The sequence below is a fragment of the Phocoena sinus genome, chromosome 11, assembly GCF_008692025.1.
Source record: "Phocoena sinus isolate mPhoSin1 chromosome 11, mPhoSin1.pri, whole genome shotgun sequence".
In the NCBI taxonomy this organism is placed as follows: Eukaryota; Metazoa; Chordata; class Mammalia; order Artiodactyla; family Phocoenidae; genus Phocoena; species Phocoena sinus.
In genome coordinates, this window is record NC_045773.1 from 6,726,630 (window position 1) to 6,747,465 (window position 20,836).

The 20,836-nt window shown below is 45.6% G+C and overlaps 1 protein-coding gene across 2 annotated transcripts in view; it reads right to left on the reverse strand.

Moving 5' to 3' along the window:
• Nucleotides 1-2,132: 2,132 nt before the first annotated feature.
• The window catches only part of IRAK2 (interleukin 1 receptor associated kinase 2), a 57,554-nt gene continuing 38,850 nt past the window's right edge, over nucleotides 2,133-20,836 (reverse strand). Inside the window, exons 9-13 of one of the 2 annotated variants that reach the window (XM_032650198.1) lie at nucleotides 19,012-19,207; nucleotides 15,589-15,651; nucleotides 7,416-7,616; nucleotides 4,114-4,405; nucleotides 2,133-3,144 (exon numbers count right to left, since the gene is read on the reverse strand). In XM_032650198.1, the coding sequence (XP_032506089.1) occupies nucleotides 3,032-3,144; nucleotides 4,114-4,405; nucleotides 7,416-7,616; nucleotides 15,589-15,651; nucleotides 19,012-19,207 (865 nt within the window). In that variant the 3' untranslated portion in view covers nucleotides 2,133-3,031. The other variant, XM_032650199.1, reaches the window with a different exon arrangement.

The window sequence follows — 20,836 nt, forward strand, 5'->3', positions numbered from 1 at the left end:
CTTAGGTAGATACCTAGAGTGGAATTGCTGGGTCATATGGAAACTATGTTTAACTTTTCCAACTTTTCCAAAGTGGCTGGCCATTTTACAATCCCACCAGCAATGTATGAGGGTTCCAATTTCTCTACAACCTTGCCAGCGCTTGTTTTTTTGTTCGTTTGTTTGTTTGGTACGCGGGCCTCTCACTGTTGTGGCCTCTCCCGTTGCGGAGCACAGGCTCCGGACGCGCAGGCTCAGCGGCCATAGCTCACGGGCCCAGCCACTCCACGGCATGTGGGATCTTCCCGGACCGGGGCATGAACCCGTGTCCCCTGCATCGGCAGGCAGACTCTCAACCACTGCGCCACCAGGGAAGCCCCAGCGCTTGTTTTTGTCTGTCTTTTCCATTCCAGCCGTCCAAGCAGGTGTGAGTGGTTATTTCATTGTGGTTTTGATTTTTTCTAATACCTAATAAAATTTATTTTAAATACCTGATAGGATTGACAAAACAGATGATAAATGTTTAATTTTTAACATACATGATAAAGTCACTGGAATGCTCTTAGTAGTACCCACATTCAGAGAAATGTTGTTAGTATTGCAATATTTGTCAAAATAAATCTATCTTATTTTAATTGGAATTTCCGGTCATTCTCAGAAATCTCTTTAGAAGATATTTTTCCCCCAGGGGTGTCTCTCTGTATGGTGGTTTTGATTTTCACTTCCCTAATAACCAATGAAGTTGAGCACAAAGATTTTTTTAAAACATTTTTTTTATCATCTCTGGAAGAATCCCCAAACTAGTTAACAGCCGTTGCCTCTGAGAAGAAGAAATGAGGGACTAAGATCCCAGTGGGGAATCCCCTATGTAATCTTTTGTACTGTTTGGGTTTTTTGTTTGTTGCTGTGTGCATCTATTAACTTAAAAAAAGTCAGGCGTTCCTTCTAGGAATTCATGGAAAGACACCTTGGTGCTCATGACCCCCTGGAATTCATATACAGAATTGTGTATGAATTTACAGCTTGCTGGAGGAAGAAGGTCCAAAGCTTTCATAGATTCTCAAAGTGGTTCTCTGACTTCTTGGGAAATTTGTGAAGCCCTGGTCTAGAAATGCAAATCTGTCTGGGTAATATTACCCAATTGGCAACTGTCCTCTATTGCTCAAAACGCTTTGGAAACATACTGCTCATAATTTTAAGGTGATTACCACACGCCAGGTCATATTCAGGGCACATAACACGGACTCTGGTTGAATCCTCACAGCCACCAGAGTTTAAGACAAGGGTGGGACTTCCCTGGTGGCACAGTGGTTAAGGATCCACCTGTCAATGCAGGGGACACGGGTTTGATCCGTGGTCCAGAAAGATCCCACATGCCGTGGAGCAACTAAGCCCATGTGCCACAACTACTGAGCCTGCGCTCTACAGCCTGCAAGCCACAACTACTAAGCCCAAGTGCCACAACTACTGAAGCCTGTGTGCAACAACGAAGACCCAACGCAGCCAAAAATAAATAAATAAATAAAAGTAAGGGCTTCCCTGGTGGCTCAGTGGTTAAGAATCCACCTGCCGGGCTTCCCTGGTGGCGCAGTGGTTGAGAGTCCGCCTGCCTATGCAGGGGACACGGGTTCGTGCCCCGGTCTGGGAAGATCCCACGTGCCGCGGAGCGGCTGGGCCCGTGAGCCATGGCCGCTGAGCCTGCGCATCCGGAGCCTGTGCTCCACAACGGGCGAGGCCACAGCAGTGAGAGGCCCGCGTACCGCAAAAAAAAAAAAGAATCCACCTGCCAATGCAGGGGATATGGGTTCGAGCCCTGGTCCGGGAAGATCCCACATGCCGCAGAGCAACTAAGTCCGCGCGCCACAACTACTGAAGCCCGCGCGCCTAGAGCCCGTGCTCCGCAACAAGAAAAGCCACCGCAATGAGAAGCCCGCGCACCTCAACGAAGAGTAGCCGCCACTCACCGCAACTAGAGAAAGCCCACACGCAGCAACGAAGACCCAACACAGCCAAAAATCAATAAATAAAATAAATTTATTAAAAAATAAAAAATAAAATAGGACACGCTGAATTTAAAAAGACTTGCAACGTGACTTTTCAGAAATATACCCACTGCAATAAATGTTAGGTACATGACAAAAATAAACACTTAATGTCTTTTTAAAAATTTATTTAACAAAACAGGACAAGTACATTTTCAAAGTATTTCTGTAGCCATGTCTCACCCGTTCCTCCCCAACAGCCCAGGGAGGGAGGATGAATGCATGTTACTTACAAGGAAACTGAGGTTCCAGAAATTAAATTAGCAGCAGAATCAAACATGAACCTAGTTCTCCTGGTTCTTTATCTACAGCCATAAATAATACATACTCTCTAAATAAAAACTCTATTTAAAATATTAGCATTAGTGGAATGGGAGGATAAAGGTGCAGAGTGGGCATTAAATAAATATCTGTGGGCTGCAATATTTCTGAAAGAGAAAGCAGAAAACCTCCAGAGCCTTCTGCCAGGTGTCTGGCATTTGTAAAACTTGAGACCTTGACGAGGGAGTGAAGAACCGAAATGGGACACAAGTTGAAAGTCTTTCATGTAAAGGTCATGGAAGTTTGCAGGCAGTTGGTAGCAAATATTACCCAGAGATCTTAGCTTTGGAAAGTTCCATCAGCGCTCAGAATGCTCAGTCGGTTGTCAAGGGTGAGAGCCAGGCAATGGCATCTATTAGGGTGGTTATCGTCACATGCTCCCCGGAACCACAAAATCGCCCACATCCTGGGCTCATGTATCAGGGTTTCCCCTTCAGTCTCCTGATAACCCAGAGCTCTGATTGACAAATGTCAGAAAGGAAGAGGACTTCATGGATTTTTGTGTCTCTGAAAGCTGAGGTCCCGTCTCCCCTAACTCACTCTGGTAAAATGGAAGTGTCTCTGCCGCCACCCAAGGGAAGCTGATGTTTGGTGTTTCCTGGGAGACCTTGATTCTTCCTTAGATCTTTTTCTCGATTGACGTTCATTTTTCCAATGGAGGACGAGGGTCCTCAGCTATGTTCGAGTCATCAAGGGCCAAAAAGCTCAATGCTATCCAGTTTCTCTTCTTTGTAGAGCCGGATATTCTCCATCAGTTTCTTTTTGGCCTCATTGATCTCAATTTTCCACGAAGTCTCTGTAGCTGACATTCAATGGAAAGTAAAGAACTTGAACAAAAGGTATTTGGAAACAGTTGTTATAATTCTTAGAAAGTCAGACTTGGTCAGAGTTTTTCACTTAAATCGGACTTCTGAATCAGGCCCTGAGTGGAATGAGCATTGTCATTGCTTCTGCCTTTTCAGGGAAGGCCTGTCACCTGCCCCCACCTTTCAGAGAGGAGGGGCTTCCATGCTTCTCCCCTGGGGGTGGGGGGCAATGTTAGAATGAAGCTTACACTCTCTCTCTCTTCTTCCACTCACCTCCATGTGGGAGGAGGAACAACAGGAAAGGTCAGAGCCTGAGACATTCACAGAGCCACGTTTACCAGGGGATGAGGACGCTGAATTGTAAAGGCCTTCCGAATTTTTATTTCAGAAGGAAACCTGGTGTGTTTGGACCCCAGGGTCAGAAATAGAAGCTATCTTTGGAAGCAGCTGGCAAGGTGTGAAGTGAGGATAGAGAGGCGGCCGGTGACAGACCACAAGGGGCTTTGCTGGTCCCAAGGGAGAGTTTTTACTTGGTCTCTAAGTGCAGTGGGGAACCACAGAAGGGCTTTAAACGAGGAGTGACATGAGTTGTTTTTAAAAACCACTCTGGCTGGCCCCTGGATGAAGAACTGGTGAGGGGCCAGAGCAGATCAGGGAGGCCACAGGGAGGCTGTGCGCTCATCCAGCAAGAGGAGAGTAGCTTAGATGAGGGGTAGGGGGACAGGGACGGGCAATGCAGGGAAGCAGATGGAGCAGAGGGCTATTCAGGTCAGTGGACAGGACTGAGTGAGGGACTTGACATCGGGGGCCGGGGGAGAAGGAGGATGACTCTCTTGGCGCGGCCAGCTGGCAGGTGAACAGCTGGATAAGCAAATGAACGCGTGAATGCGGGAGAGAAGGAATAAATGATAGACTGAGTTGGGGACATAAATGAGAGTGTATAAGGACTCAGATCCCACGCTTACCATCCTGGGGAGGTTCTGCACTGGCGCGGGCCTCAGAGGAGGAGTCAGCTTCCACTGCCCCACCAGCCGGCAGCTCACTTTCTCCATCCGCTGGGGGGGGAGGCGAGTAGGCAGCCCCGGCCCAGGGTGCCTCCCTCATGCAGCAGGAGGCTTCGAAGCTGGAATTGTCCACGTCATCCGTTTCTTCTGGGGTATTGGAGGAAGAGCCTGTGCACTCGGAAAGACCACTCCAAGGGAGCGACGTCTCCTGACCTCTCAGCTGCTCTTCCACAGCAGCCACAGAGCCACACACCTTGGGGAAGAGAGAGAGAACGCGCCACAGGCACAGAGATACAGATATTTGTACTTTTGCTGGTTGAGACCCTGGGTCTAGCTGCCCCAGCAATACCTATGCTGCCTGCAGTTTGGTTAAATGAGCAATAAATCATTCATCCTCTCATTCATAGGCTCCCTGCTTCCTTCTCTGTTACGTGGTTACGTGTGTGTCTGTGGGTCGAATCTAATAATTCGAGTTGAGTTTCTATCACTTTCAGCTAGAAATGCCCTAAGTAATATAGATATTGCCCTTGAGGGCTTTTCTGGTTAGGGAGGTTAGTAAAATTAGAGGCAGGCAGGGAAGGAATATTTCTTCTTCACACACACACACACACACACACACACACACACACACACATAAACGGCACACAAACCTACCCTTAGTAAAAATAACAAATTTCATTTGCTCAGTGCCTTGCACTTTACAAAGCACATTTGACACATAATGTAAATGACTTTTTAGAAATAAAAAATTAAAAGATCAGAGAGGTTAAGTTCCCTGCCTAAGGTCACCCAGTCAGTGAGTGGCAGAGCTGACCACTAAACCCAAGTCTGCTTCTCTTCAAGGCCATGACCCTACTGACCTCTCAACTTCCTAGCTTGGTTGTGAAATACTGCGGACAATGACCATTTTCATTCCTCTTTGTATATGAAAGTGCCCTATCCCCTTGATTCTACATAGCAAATGCTTCCTCATGCTTCAAGGCCCAGTTCAAATGTCACCTTTTGAGACAAATCTTCACAACATATGCCCAATAAATACTTGCCAAGCTAAAAACTACAAAACTACATAACTAGGTTCTGGCCTATGGGAGAAGAAGTGATATGTGCATTTCCAGGTCACACCCTTACGAGGAAGGGTATATGTTCTCCTTTTTAACCCCCTTTTAGTGGCTGGAATGCAGATGTGATGGCCTGAGCTAAAGCAGCCTTTTTGGATTCCGAAGTGGAAGTCACATGATAAGGGGAGCAGAGCAACAATACAGGAGCCCAAATCCCCCAATACTGCGGCACTGCGACATCAGCTCTGGACTGCCTACATTCAAACTGTTGAGCTAAACAGAACAAACTTTTATCTCACTTGGAGTCTCCTCATTATAGCAGCTTCTTTGAATGTACTTTAAGTGATACACTGAACAAAAGAGTAAAATGAATGAAGGAATGAAAGAATAAGTGGTTGAGGGAGAGAGATCTTTTTAAAACATAAGTCTGATTATGTCCTGCCACGGCTTAATACCCCCAGTGACTTCCTCAAAATCCTGACTGTGGCTGCAAAGCCCTCTGTTGTCGGGCTCCTCCTTCCCCAGCAGCCTCATCACAAGCCACTCTGCCCCAGGTACTCTGTGTTCTAGCCACTCTGACCTTATTCCAGGCCCTTGACCTTCTAAGCTCTCTCTCAACTCAGGCTATTTGCATGAATTGTTCCTTCTGCTTCGGTTGCTCTTCATCTGCTTACACATCACTTCCTTGGGAAAGTCCTGCGTGGGGCTCCCGTAATATGCTACACCAGCGCTCACCAGATGGTTACTACACAATGTCTGTGAACTCCAGGAAAGTGGAACTGGGCCTGCCTTGTTCCCCGATATATCCCCGGGGCCCAGCACACCACTGCTGAATGAGTGACTGAACACTGTGGCACACGGGCAGCTGGAGCACAGCCTAGACTGAGAGCGGTGACTTGGTCTCTAGCTCCTGCCATGTCCTGGTGCAAGAGGGTAGAGCTGGGGCTGAGCCAGGAGTCCAGAGGGCTCTGACAGAAACTCCCTCTGGCCTCATCTCCCCCTCTCTTGGCCTCAACATCTCCATCTGTAAAAGGGGAGGGCTGGGCTACAGCAGTGGTGTTTTTTGTTGTTGTTTTTGTTGTTGTTTTTTGCAGTACGCGGGCCTCTCACTGCTGTGGCCTCTCCCGTTGCGGAGCACAGGCTCCGGATGTGCAGGCTCAGCGGCCATGGCTCACGGGCCCAGCCGCTCTGCGGCACGTGGGATCTTCCCGAACCGGGGCACGAACCCGTGTCCCCTGCATCGGCAGGCGGACTCTCAACCACTGCGCCACCAGGGAAGCCCTAACAGTGGTGTTTGAAGATTTCTTTTTTCAGCTACCAAACCCTTTCCTCAGATAAAATACTGAGAACCCAATACAATTATGAGAAGTGACAGTGGATGTCTGGTTGGAGTCATGGGTGGGGCCTGCAGCCATCCACAGCCCTCTTCCTGCCTCTTCCCAAGGAGCCCCTCTCTGTCAGGCATCCCTGGAAAATCACTCCGTGGGATGATCTCGATGAGCCCTCTCAGGCAGTTATTTTGTACTTAGAAAGGCCTAGTAAAGTTGGTGCCCAAATTTACACCTGTTACCATGGAAACCCCCTCTGCATATCCTGTCCATAGGAAAATGTTTTATCCTCTGCGGTGATTGATGTCTGCCTAGTCCATGGGTTAAGGAATGATCCCTTTCTCTGGAACCTGGCCCTTCCACCTTCCAGGCTTGACCCCCTGGCCACCGGGTTTATATACCGGACCCCCACCTTACCTGATAGGCCAACAGGTAGACACCTGACCCTAGCTAAGCCAATCAGTTTCTCTCACTAAGAGGTTGGAATTGGGCCGCTCAGTGAAGACAGAACCATGACCTGTAAATGAATACGGCTGTATCCCCTGACCAAGAGGATGGAGGGAATGAGAAGGGGCCTACAGAGAGGAGGAGAAATAAAGCCCGTTCAGAGAAAGCAGACGGACTTCTGTTATATCCGAGGGTGTGGTCCTGGGCACCCTCAGGACCAGACTCCAGTTTGGCTGCTGGGAGCTCCAGCAGATACTGCTGTTTGCAAACAAATATGGCCCTGGTGTATGAAATCACTTCTCGGTAAGGGCATCGGTAAAGGGATCGTGACAGAGCCCCTGGTAAAGCAGACTCATGCAGCCGGGGAATTGAGGCCCTGCTGACGCAGGACAGGGCTCACTGCTGGGGGAAGGCTGAACGTTAGGCTCACCTCCGCCAGGCTGGCGTTGCGCCTCCGCAGGCAGAGGCAGGCGGCCATGGCCAAGGCCTCGGCACAGGCCTCTGGCAGCCTCCCTGCTCTCTTCTCCAGGTAATTCTGGCAGATCTCCTTGGCCATCACTTTCTCCACATCTGTCTTACTGGAGCAGAGCCGTGTGGTGCTGCTGGGAATTTCACTGAGGAGTAAATCCTTCTGTGGGAAGAAGAGTGGAAATACCCTCCGTGTGAGCTGCAGGGGTGTGGAGTCTAACCACACGTGCCCCACCCACCTCCAGGATTGCACCAGAGCGGCAAACACCCAGAAAACCAACAGTGTTTTTAAAACTAATTGCAAGGATCCCAGGACCGAGTAAAACGGCAGAACTGGAGAACTGCTAAATTCCCCACATGTACAGGGCATTCCGTACCACACTCATAAGCCCCGTCAGGCAGGGGGGCCTTGGGTTGCTTCATCAGGAAAATAGGGATAATAGGACTAACACAAAAATTAAATGACATAGGGCATCTAAAGCATAACGTGTGAAAAAGTGTGATACTTGACACAATCAACATTCAATAGTCTATTAGTGATAATAATTAATAGTAATAATAGCTACCATTTATATAGTACTTACTACGTGCTGAGCACTTTACTTACACCAATAACTCATCTTATTAATAACATTTACAGGAAAAATCTCTCATGATACAAAATAAACATTTTAGGATGTAGGATTCTGACACATGTATATTTAATAGGAGATGTACTATATATAATATTATGTATATTTTTATATTTTAAATTTTGTATTTACATGTTACAACATTTTATGCTACTTAGAAAGCAGAAATCTGAACTATTCCTAAAACAGAAGATATGCTGTATAAATAATAATAAATATATTACTATATATTTGTATAGTACAATTATATATTACATCGCACATGTATATATTTACTTATTTGCAACTTATATAAATATAAACCTACTTATATAAATAGGTTACAAATATATTACTTGTACTGATTAAATATATTAAATATAGGAAATTAATATGTAATATAATTATGTATAATATTGATTGATATAGTATATAGTGCATTAATCTATCATATATTAACATATGAGATTTATATGTATTTTTTTATATTTGTGGTATATTTATTTATGTAAACACTATAACATTTATATATAAATTTTCCATGTATATCCTACATATATACTTATTTATATATAAAATATTGTATACTTTAAACAATATGTTTTATATATACGTATTTGTAATGATATTTCATAGATATACAGTATTTTATATGGTTACACATATAACGACATAAAACATTTTATATAATTATATATAATATATAATATATAATATATATTTATATACAATATATAATACTTTAAATAACTATATAAAATATTTATACAGAAATATTTCAATGCACTTTATGTTATATGCTACATGCATTATATAAAAATATTGTGTAATATTTCATGCTATATAAAATGCAAAAATTGAAAATCCATGTAATAAATAATATAAAATATATAAATATAAATAATATAAACTGTGTGTATATATACATATATAGAATAAATACCAGGGGGCAGGGTGTAAAATATTAACAGTAGTCATCTCCAAGAACGATTTCTATTTTATTTTCTATATTTTCCTATATTTACTAAATGTTCTACAAGCCTGTTTTGCATTTATATTTGGAAAAATAAAAGGGGTTTTTTTGGTGTGTGTGTTTTTTAATAAATTTACTTATTTTATTTATTTATTTTTGGCTGCGTTGGGTCTTTGTTGCTGTGCGCGGGCTTTCGCTAGTTGTGGCGAGCGGGGGCTTCTATTCCTTGCGCTGCGCGGGCTTCTCATTGCGGTGGCTTCTCTTGTCGCAGAGCACGGGCTCTAGGCGCACGGGCTTCAGTAGTTGGGCTCGCAGGCTCTACAGCGCGGGCTCAGCAGTTGTGGCTCACGGACTTACTGGCCCCGCGGCATGTGGGATCTTCCCGAACCAGGGCTCGAACCTGTGTCCCCTGCATTGGCAGGCGGATTCTTAACCACGGCGCCACCAGGGAAGCCCTGTGTGTTTGTTTTTAACACCAACAGTTCCTGACCTCCTATAATACGTCCCCATCTGTTAACTATGGCCTTCAGAAACCCCAGATTTTGTGACAATCTGGCCCCTGCAGACCTATCCCATCTCCTCTCCTCCCTCTGTCCTTCTAGCTCACTGTACTCAGCCACTCTGTCTCCTCCTTCTATCTTGGAAGCCCCTAAGCTCATCCTGCCTCAGGGCCTTTGCACTTATTCTTCTCTCGGTCTAGAATGCCCCTCCCTTGAGCTTTATCATGTCCTGGACCCTCCCTTCATTTGGGTCTCTGCTCTGATGTTACCTACGCCAAGAAGCTTTCCCTGACCTAAAACAGCCCTCCTCCAACTCTTTCACTCTGTCCCCTAACATTACTTCACATTTCTTCATAGCACTTACCACTGGCCTGGAACTACACATATTTTCATTTACTTAAGTATCCTTTGTTCTCCTCCCCTAGAATGAAAGCTCCAGGAGCGTAAGAACTTTAACTTTGTATCTCCAACACCAAGAACAGTACCTGGCAGATGGTAAGTTCCTTACAAATGTTTTCATATATTGTACAAGCTAATTTATTTTCTGGTTAAGTTTCTTCCTTTTTGTGTAATTTTACTACTTTTAATAGAAGTGATTTATTAAATGTAAAACTAAATTTTTACTGCTTCATACAGCTTTGTATACAAATAGTTATAATTCAGAGTAAAATATTATCAGAGATTATCAGACATGGGTTGTGATATCTGCTTCAAGAACAAAACAAAATAGTCCCCACTCTGCCTCAGTTTCCCAATTGAGAAAATGGGCTTTCTAAGAATCCAAAAAATACCTAGACACCTGACACCATCAATAACTCAGTACCTGTAGACTGAAAACCTAAAACTGGCAAGGGGTTCATTTTTAAATGCCCCTTTGCACGATTCTTTCATGTGAGTTCTGCCTTTTTAGATTTTTATCTTTTTAAAAAGTGTAATGGTGGGACACCCCTGGTGGCACAGTGGTTAAGAACCCGCCTGCCAATGCAGGGCACACGGGTTCGAGCCCTGGTCCGGGAAGATCCCACATGCCACGGAGCAACTAAGCCCGTGCACTACAGCTACTGAGCCTGCACTCTACAGCCCGTGAGCCACAGCTACTGAGCCCGCGCGCCACAACTACTGAAGCCTGCGCGCCTAGAGCCCGCACTCCGCAACAAGAGAAGCCATCGCAATGAGAAGCCCGGGCACCGCAACTAAGAGGAGCCGCTGCTCACCGCAACTAGAGAAAACCCACATGCAGCAACGAAGACCCAACGCAGCCAAAAATAAATAAATGAATAAAATTTATTTTTTTTTAAAAGTGTAATGGTATTTAAAGTTGACAAATCTGTAAATAAGAATAGAAGCGTATTATTTACGGATATGGAGGTTACCACCATCTGAAACAAATGAGAAACTGTGCATAGTGATTGCCCTGAAGGAACGGTGTAAGTGCTCCCCACTTGACTACAGCCCATGAAATCCTGGGTCTCACTCAGTAACCGCCATCACAAGACGCCATCCTCCATCAAGAACACTCGGAGGCAGAGTGACGGGGAACTTAGTAATGGAGGGACTCAGCAACTCCACCTGAACCCTGATGAATCTTAGTACTAAAAGGAGGGCAGTCTGCCGCACTCCTCAGGCTGTGATGCAAAAGGAAGTACACAGAACCACCTAGACCATGATTCTAATCAAGTCTCAAGGGCTGACAACCAGGGCACAGGAAACAGGGGGAACAGAGAAACAAGTTAAGGATACAACAAGATGCAATCAGAAAAATCCAGCACGTGAGTCTACCACAGAAGCGACCCACTTTATGCAAAAATGCAGTGCCAGACAGAAAGAAGGGGGGAGGGGCGCAGCGAGAGAACCAAAGTCTTCAGAAACACGGCACCTTGCTTGCATCTGGTTTCAAACGAACCAACTTTAAAAAGTCATTTTTGAGACAATCTGGGACATCTAAATATGAAATGGGTATTAAATGATAATAAGTAATTAAGAAAACTAAATTCTATGGGTGAAATAACAATATCTGGGATTTGCTTGAAAATACACAGACAAAAATGGTTTGGGGGTTGCAAAAGAAATAAGAAAAGGATGATGTTGATAACTGATGGGATGGATGCATGGAGATTCCTTATATTCTTTTCTTGACTTTTGTGTATGTTTGAAATTGTCCATAATAAAAAGGACTTTTTTTTTTTTTTTTTGCGGTACGCGGGCCTCTCACTGTTGTGGCCTCTCCCGTTGTGGAGTACAGGCTCCAGACGCACCAGGCTCAGTGGCCATGGCTCACGGGCCCAGCCGCTCCGTGGCACGTGGGATCCTCCTGGACCGGGGCACGAACCCGCGTCCCCTAGCATCGGCAGGCGGACTCTCAACCACTGCGCCACCAGGGAAGCCCCATAAAAAGGACTTGTTAAGGAAGTGGGCGTCCCTGAAGGCAGGCCAGGGAAAGAGGCCTGGAGTAGTTGCTAGGTGCTGCTACGTTTTCTAAGCCAAGTATGCAGATTACTTGAATTAAACATTTTAATTAAAAAGAAATTAGTCAAAATCAACAGTATTGTTAAAAACATTTTTTTGTTGTTGTTAAAAACTAAAATAGAAGCAGTTGAAGTTTTAGGGCAAAAGTTAACCCCTCCCCTTATTTCAACTCTCCAAAGGCAACCCCTGCTAATAGGCTGGATTACATTTTTCTAGAGTTTCTGCTATAAAAGTCCACAGTTATAATCACTTTAGTTATATACAATAACAATGGCAAGCCATCTCCTAAGAGCTGTTAAAGTAAGCGTAGTAGTAATAATAGCTACCACACAGAGGGCTTACTATGTTCTAGTCACTGTTCTACATACGTCACATATTATTTAATCTTCACTAAACCCTACCAGGTAGGTACTATATTAGCCCCAGATAAATAAGAAAATATAAGATACAATTTGTAAATTCATTCATCTATTTAGTACCAAAGACGGGATCACACTATATATACTGTTTTGAACTTGATTTTTTCTCACGTGCAGATATCTCCCTGTCAGAACATACACGTCTCTCTTGTTTTGCTTTTTCTAAAACAAGAATGTTTATGTCAGCTTTATTCAGAATTGCCAAAACCGGGAAACAACCCAGATGCCTAGCAACCGGTCAACGGATCAACAAATGGTCGGACATCCATACAACGGAGTATTCCCCAGCAGCGCGAGGAATCAACCACTGATACATACGACATGGATGAATCTCAAAGGCAGCACGCTAAGTGGAAGGAGCCCGCAACGAACGGGCACACGCTCTACGATTCCACTTACACAGCGCTCCAGAAGAGATGGAACGACACAGACAGAAACTAGATCAGGAGTTGCCAGGGCCTGGAAGCGGGGAAAGGGGATTGACTATAAAGGGACGTGAGGGAATATTCTGTAATGAAATAAATATTCCATATCTTGATTGTGGTGGTGGTCTCCCGACCATCTACGTTTGTCAAAACTCATACCATTTTTGTATACCTCAGAAGTGTGAATTACACCTTGACAGAAATAAGTGCATACGTCCACACTGAGATCCCCACACAAAGGTACCAGCAGCTTTATATGTACTGGTCAAACGCTGGAAACACCCTACACGTCGTCAACAGGTGAATGGACAAATGGGGGCACATCCACACACTAGAGCATCATTTGGCATCTAAAGAAATGAACTCCAACACACAAACAGAGCATGGGTGCATCCCACAAAAACTATGCTGAGTGGGAAAGGCCAGACAACAAAAGAGCACACACACTCTCCACAGTTTCCTTTACAGGAAACTCCAGAAAAGAGAAACTTTTGTACAGTTGTACAGTGACAGAAAGCAGACCAATGGCTGCGGGGGACGGCAGGGTGGGGAGGGGTGAGAGGAGGGTGACAAATGAGCAGAGGTAACTTCTGGGGTAGTGGCCATGCTCATTATCTTGATTTGGTGACGATTTCACAGATAAACACAAATGTCAACATTTATCATATTATACACTTTATCCTCATTATAAGTACTTACAAACATACTCATAAAGCTTTTTTTATAAATAACTTCATGGTGTTCCATGGTGTGTATGATCATATCGTCATTTTTTTAACCGCCTCCCAATTGATAGATATTTCACTTGTTAGCAATGCTTCACTACCATAACTAGTGCTACAACGAACATCCTCGTCTCTCTGTCTTTCTTACTTGTATGCGTTTCCCTAGCGTACAAGTGAAATTGCTGCATCAGAGGGTACACACATTTTAAATTTTGATGGAAACCACCCAATGACCTCCAGAGACACTGCAGCCATGAACACTCCCGAGTGTGGAGGAGAGGCTGGCTCCTCCCACCCTGGACCCACTTGGCCACAGCTTTCATCTCTGACTTGAATTTTAATTTTTTGCACAATGAATTATAAGTACCACAACAAGGGATGATGGGAGACCCTATTTGGGTCCAGAAGAAGAGAAAGAAACTAGATTAAAAAAAAATTATTTCCTCCATGTTTTTAGAAACCATTTACCAAAAAGGCCTTCTGGAAAGTTTCACCTAAGTGTCTCCAAAGGCTCCTTCCCCTGTGACATTCAATCCCTGGGTGAATGTGCTGGGTAATACATCTGAAGAAAACTGTCGGAATATGAGAAATTGTCCCAAACTGCCCCGAACCACATCTGAGCTGACCAAACCGACCTCTCTGCAGTACCGGGGGCCTGGTGCCCAAAAGGGGCAGAGCTCTGGGAATTCAGCAAAGGGACAGGTCGTGACTGTCCGCGTATAGGGGAGGTCTTCAGCTTCCCACCCCAGGGTGAAGGGGATGCTTTTGGAGCCTAGTCACAAAAAAGCCAGCTGCTCCAATGGCCTCCACATCAAGTCAGAAAAGTGCTCCCCTCTCAAATTAGTGAAGAGGATGAGGGCTTGCATAGGGGTCAGAGCTCTGCAGAAGACATGGGTTCAAATCCCAGCTCCGCCATCTCGCTGGGGGTCATAAGATACGTCTCTTCACCTTGGCCTTAGTTTTCTCATATGTAAAATGGGCATGGTAATAATAACGATGATGAATCCGTATGGCTGGACTGTCATGAGAATTAAAGAGTTAGGAGAGCACTGGGGTTAAGAACTCAGGATCTGGGCTTCCCTGGTGGTGCAGTGGTTGAGAGTCCGCCTGCCGATGCAGGGGACACGGGTTCGTGCCCCGGTCCAGGAAGATCCCACATGCCGCGGAGCGGCTGGGCCCGTGAGACATGGCCGCTGAGCCTGCGCGTCCGGAGCCTGTGCTCCGCAACGGGAGAGGCCACAGCAGTGAGAGGCCTGCGTACCGCAAAAAAAAAACACAAAAAAAAGAACTCAGGATCTGCAGTCCAGCAGATGTGACTCAGAATCTCGACTCTGATACTTAGTAAAGCTGAGATCTCAAGCAAACCTCAGAGCCTGCTCACCTCATCTGCAGGTGAACATAACGGCTTGATCAATCTCACGGGGATTCAGAGGACCTAGAAAGTAACATATGTAAAGTGCCAGACACACAGTGGGGCGTGTTGTTATATTTTTGAAATGACACTATACACACGCACACGTATATTTGAATGACAGTTCTTATAAACCTACAAAATGGAAATTATTGTTTTTATTATCGAAACCTAAAAGGGCTGAAATTAACTTTCACCAATTTAAAGACAAACCCTAGGACTTCCCTGGAGGTCCAGCGGTTAATTAAGACTCTGGGCTTCTGCGGTAGGGGGCATGGGTTCGATCCCTGGTTGGGGAACTAGGATCCCACATGCTGCATGACGCGGCCAAAAAATTTAAAAAATAAAGACAAACTCTATATGATTGCCTGACATGCAGAGAGAAGACATGGATTTCCCCTAAACATTCTAAACTTTCTTATCATGAAAACGTAATTGTTGCCTGGATGGTGCAGGGGGAAGGTTACAGCTACTTTGCACAAGTACAAATCAAACCCTGGACTGAGGCCTCGTTAGCATCTGTAAAATGGGTACAGTGGAGGTCCCTGCCCTCCCCACCCCTAGACCCCTCACAGCTGTGAGAAAGAAGTGACTGGTTCCCTTACCAAGTAAACCGGGCTCCGGTTGTTGTCCATCGCGGGGATGCCAGTGAGGACCTCAGCTAACACCTGTGAGAACAGGGAGTTAGCACGGTTCACACACACATGCACAAGTTCACCCAGGAGCTTCTGGCCAAGAAAGAAGTTCCTTCTCAGGAACAAATTCTGAGCTCCAGGCCTGGCTCTGCCATCTGCCAGCACAGACACTTGCCCAAAATCTGGAACGTGGGATTATCACTAAACACCTCCTCCAGCTAAACACACCACCCAGCTACTAGGAGAAGGTTTAAGTTAATTGATAGCAAGGTAGGGAGGATGAAAACCAAATGTCTGTGTATTACCATCAGATAGATAGACAAGATACACACACACACCTCTCTCTATATATATACATATATACATCTATCTGTATACACACATACATATACATACACACACTATATATACTAAAGATATTTTCATTTAAAACCCATCAGGAACGGTAAGCAGGCACTGCTATGTTAATCTCAAGAAAAGGAGGAATCCATGTGCAGACACCTATTCTGGACAGAAAATCTCGGCAGTATCTATAGCACGTTTCACCCACAGGCCTTTATTTACATTATTTGTTCATTAATACATCCATTTAAGAAAGGAGCACAGCCCTGAGCCAGTGTAAGCCACCACAAAATTGACAAACTGTGATCTGTATCTTAATAAATGGGAAACCTGCTTTGAACAGAAATTCAGCAGAGATAACAGCACACTGGCTAAGGGGTCCATAGTCAGACAGACCTGGGTTCAAATTCTGACTCTGTTCCTTACATGCTTTGGTGATCTTTGGGCAAGAAACTAAAATCTGGGGACTTCCCTGGCGGTCCAGTGGTTTAGACTCAGCGCTTCCACTGCAGGGGGGTGTGGGTTCAATCCCTGGTCGGGGAACTAAGATCCCACACGCCGCATCTGAGCCTGTATCCTTATGTGGTACGTGGTGATCTAGTGGTTGTAAATATGAGGCAGTGGGTACTCCATCTTAGTGTCAAATCTCCCTCCCACAACTTCTCTCAAAGTCAGAATAAGGTCACATCACTGCCAAGAACTCCTCCACTCAGAAAGGGCCTGCAGGGTTACTAACAGACTGGCACTGGCCAGGAGGGGGCAGCAGAGAGAACCCCTGCAGCTGGCGGAGGAGCCCATGGAAAAGGGACTCCGGCTGGGGTCCTGCCAAGGCAGGAGGGAAGAATAAGGAAATAAATAGAAAGACATTTCCTCTGCCTCTTCCACATGGCAGGCCCTGTGCCAGGCCTTTTACAGAAGTTACTTAGCGCTCATCAAAAAGAACACCGACCTACTACGGTATAGCACGGAGAACTATATTCAATATTCTGGGATAAACCACAATAGAAAAGAATATAAAAAAGAATGTATATATGTGTATAACTGAGTCACTGTGCTGTACAGCAGAAATGACCATAACGCTGTAAATCAACTATATGTCAATAAAAAAATAAATTAAGAAAAAAAACACACAGAGAAATGCAGTGTTCCCCACAACAAGAACCAAAGTTCAAAATCGTACCATCCATCAGTGGCAGGGCTGAGAAAAAGACTGAAGGGAGCCAGTAGGCACTCACTGAATGAATGAATGAGTGAATAGGAAAGTCAATTGTTGCATCAGGAGCTGAGTTAAAAAGTCAAGAGTAAACAGAATCAAGAGTGAGGGTGTGAAGGTAGGAAGAATAACGGTAACCACAATAATAATAATCACGCTGACCTATGCAACATACTCTGCTAACCAGTTTATATATGTTATCTTATTAATCTCCATATGTATGAATACCCCCATTTTCCAGAGGACAAAACTGAGGCCCAGAGTTATAGATGACACCCTAGGTCACACAGCTGAAAGTAACTGAGCTGGGACTCAAACCCATGCTCTTAAGCTCTACCTTATAAGTGCCTGGCAGCCTTGGGGTTCAGTTCCACTGGTTCTTAAAGGAGCAGGAGCTTGGGCTGGCCCTGCTGAGCTTCACTGAGCCCCTCGCAGTGGGGCTGATGGGGGCGAGGAGGGGGAGGCGGGAGGGAATTAGGGGACAAGTAAACCAGAAGGGCCGATGGGCTGGGAGACAGAGGGAAGCAGAATCTGGTATGTGGAGGCTGGGCTGAGGGCAGAAAGTGGCTCAGAGGAAGGGCATTAGTGGGAGAGGTAGATGGACAGACTGTGGTCAAAGAGAGGAAGTATAGAGTTTAAGGCTGGAGAGGAAGAGAGAAGGCAAGGTCCAAGGTGCAGCTGTTGGCTCCTGGCAGAGGTCAGCCAGCGACTGTCACTTTTCTCAGCCAGCATTTCCCAGACCGGGATCCACAGGTGTCTGATGCTTAGAGATACTAAGAAAACAAGGTTCCATAGTCAAGGGAATTTGGGAAACATTTTGGGAAGAGGTTGCCATGGAGACCCCTTCAGAAAACAGCCTAGTAGTGAGCAGTGCCAGCAAGCTAGGGTCACTGAAGACCCTCAACAAGTTTATAAGCCAGTCCTGACGGGAGGTGGAGATTGGGAGCCCACCTCCATACCATTGCTGGGTGGTGGTGAATTCACAATTACCAGATTAAAGGCTATTTACCATATGAAAGGCTCTTGTTAATTTTGTGGTAACTTTTTTTTTTTCCTGCTTAACCTTGCTCAACCCAGCATTTCTCAAACCTACTTAAACACATCAAAACCCTTTAAACACATCAAACCTATTGAGATCTCAGGGAACTGGTATTCTTTGGAGACTGCTACACTCAGACCATGAACTCCTGGGGGAGGGATTGTGTTATAGTTACATTTACATTCCAAGTGCCTGACACACAGTACTGAAGGACAGCAGTGGTGACAAGGACAGAGGTTGGATGGGTAGATAGATACTGAATGGATGGGTGGCTGTTGCCGATGAATGGTTGGATAACAACTGGACTGATGGATGGATGGACAGATGGACAAAACAGATGGATGAACAAACAAGAACAAACAGACAACTGGATAGATAATTAGACGGCTGGCTGGATGCGAATCAGGGAAGTCAGGAGGTACCTTTAGCCTATTGGAATCTGGACACTCATGGGGCAGGGGGCCTTTACTTCAAGGGTTGGCAAACTTTTCCTGTAACAGGCTAGATCGTAAATATTTTAGGTTTTGTGAGCCACAAACAATCTCTGTCACATATTCTTTTATTATGATTGTTGTTGTTGCTGTTATTATTCAATCTTGTATAAATGTAAAAACTAGTCTTAATTATAGGCCATAGAAAATAGGCCATTGGACTGGTTCTGACCTGTGTGCCATAGTTTGCCAACCCCTGCTGTACTTGGTGGAACATTTCTAAGAGCCTCTATTATGTGCTTACAAAGGAGCCATGGGAAGGACAAATGTGTACAGGCCCAGATCTGAGCAGAGAAGGAAGCTCTTACTATTCCACAGCCGAATATGTCCACTCGCTTTGTCAGCTGCCCCACCCTGATGAAATCTTCTGGAAGATGTGCGGTGGAGGCCTGGAAAAGGCGGGTCTTCATCGTGGTGTATTTTGACTTTTTGTTGACAGGACACCAGTGAGCCATCGAATGAGCCAGCTTGGGGGTGAAGTTTTGGTCTAGCAAGACATTGGAGCTGTGGGAAAGAAGGCAGAGAGAACCCTCTTGTTTTGAGGTAGACAAGAAGAGGTTGCCATGGAAACTCTTTTGGAAAACAGCTTAGTAGTGAGCAGTGCCAGCGAGTTAGGGTCACTGAAGACCCTCAACAAGTTTATAAGCCAGTCCTGATGGGGGGTGGGGATTGGGAGCCCACCTCCACCAGCAAATGGGGATGGAGCTAAGATTAGTCCTGCTGTCCCAGAAATGGCATTTGGTGGCCAGACAGGTGCAGCCATCCATGGATGTCAGCCCGGATCAACCTCAGCCTGCCAAGCCCAGAGGCTGTGCCGCCTCCATCTCTTCAGAAGCTGCTCCAACCCCCAGCTCTGGCCCAGCTGACTCACGTCTAAATGCCAGCATCCTTTGGGACTTAACCTGCCCAGATCACGGGGAATAAGAAGAGCAATAAAAATATTCTTGGAGGGCTTCCCTGGTGGCGCAGCGGTTGAGAGTCCGCCTGCCGATGCAGGGGACACGGATTCGTGCCCCGGTCCGGGAAGATCCCACATGCCGCGGAGCGGCTGGGCCCGTGAGCCATGGCCGCTGAGCCTGCGCGTCCGGAGCATGTGAGGAGAGGCCCGCGTACAGAGAAAAAAAAAAAAAAAAAAAATTCTTGGACCGTGGAAATGAACACTCTCAGAAAGTACTCCAGAGGAAAAATTTTTAATTTTTAAAAACTAAGCTTCAAGTATAGAAATATTCAAACTAACCCCAAACGGTTTTTAAAAAGTAGACACAGAGAGCAGTTCTCCTAGGTTCCCTTACCCTGCTGCTCTCCGCTCAAGCGTCCCCTTTCAATAAAGCCTTTGGTTTTGTCATAAAAAGTAGACGCAATTCCAATATCCACTATTAGGACTTGTTATGTAAATTATGGGCAAATACCTTCAATGGAAGACTAAGAAGTCATGAAAAATGATGACAGGCAATGTGGGGAAATGTTTACCATGTTTAACTCATGGGGAAAAAGAGAATATGAATTGGTAAACAGGTAACGGTGCTATCTTAGGGCTGAGATGTCTGCGTGGGCAGGGGTGGGAAAAAACCCAGAAAAATGGCAGCCAGCTGGTGAGTGAGGGCAGCAGGGCCAGGATGACCACTTGCCCTTTCATTTCCTTTCTTGCTATTACAATTGTTTGTGCAATCAAATAAAAATCAGGGGGGAGAAAAGAGGAAAGGGCTTCCACTTGCCAAATGGGGAGAGAACTCTGAGGAAGTATGAATTCTATGGTTTCGAGTTCAGTTTTGCCAGATCTTCTGGTATCTTCTGGAATCCCTCTCCGTGCTTCCAGTCTTGGGAGCACGTTACTGATATGCTGGGGGACACACCTAACTTGCATCACAGTATCTGTGACAACAGATGCACAAGCAAGAACGGGTCTCCAGGACTTCCCTGGTGGCGCAGTGGTTAAGAATCCGCCTGCCAATGCAGGGGACATGGGTTCGAGCCCTGGACCGGGAAGATCCCACATGCCGCGGAGCAACTAAGCCCGTGAGCCACAACTACCGAGCCTGCGCTCTAGAGCCCGCGAGCGACAACTACTGAGCCCACGAGCCACAACTGCTGAGCCTGCATGCCACAACTACTGAGCCCGTTCCACAACTACTG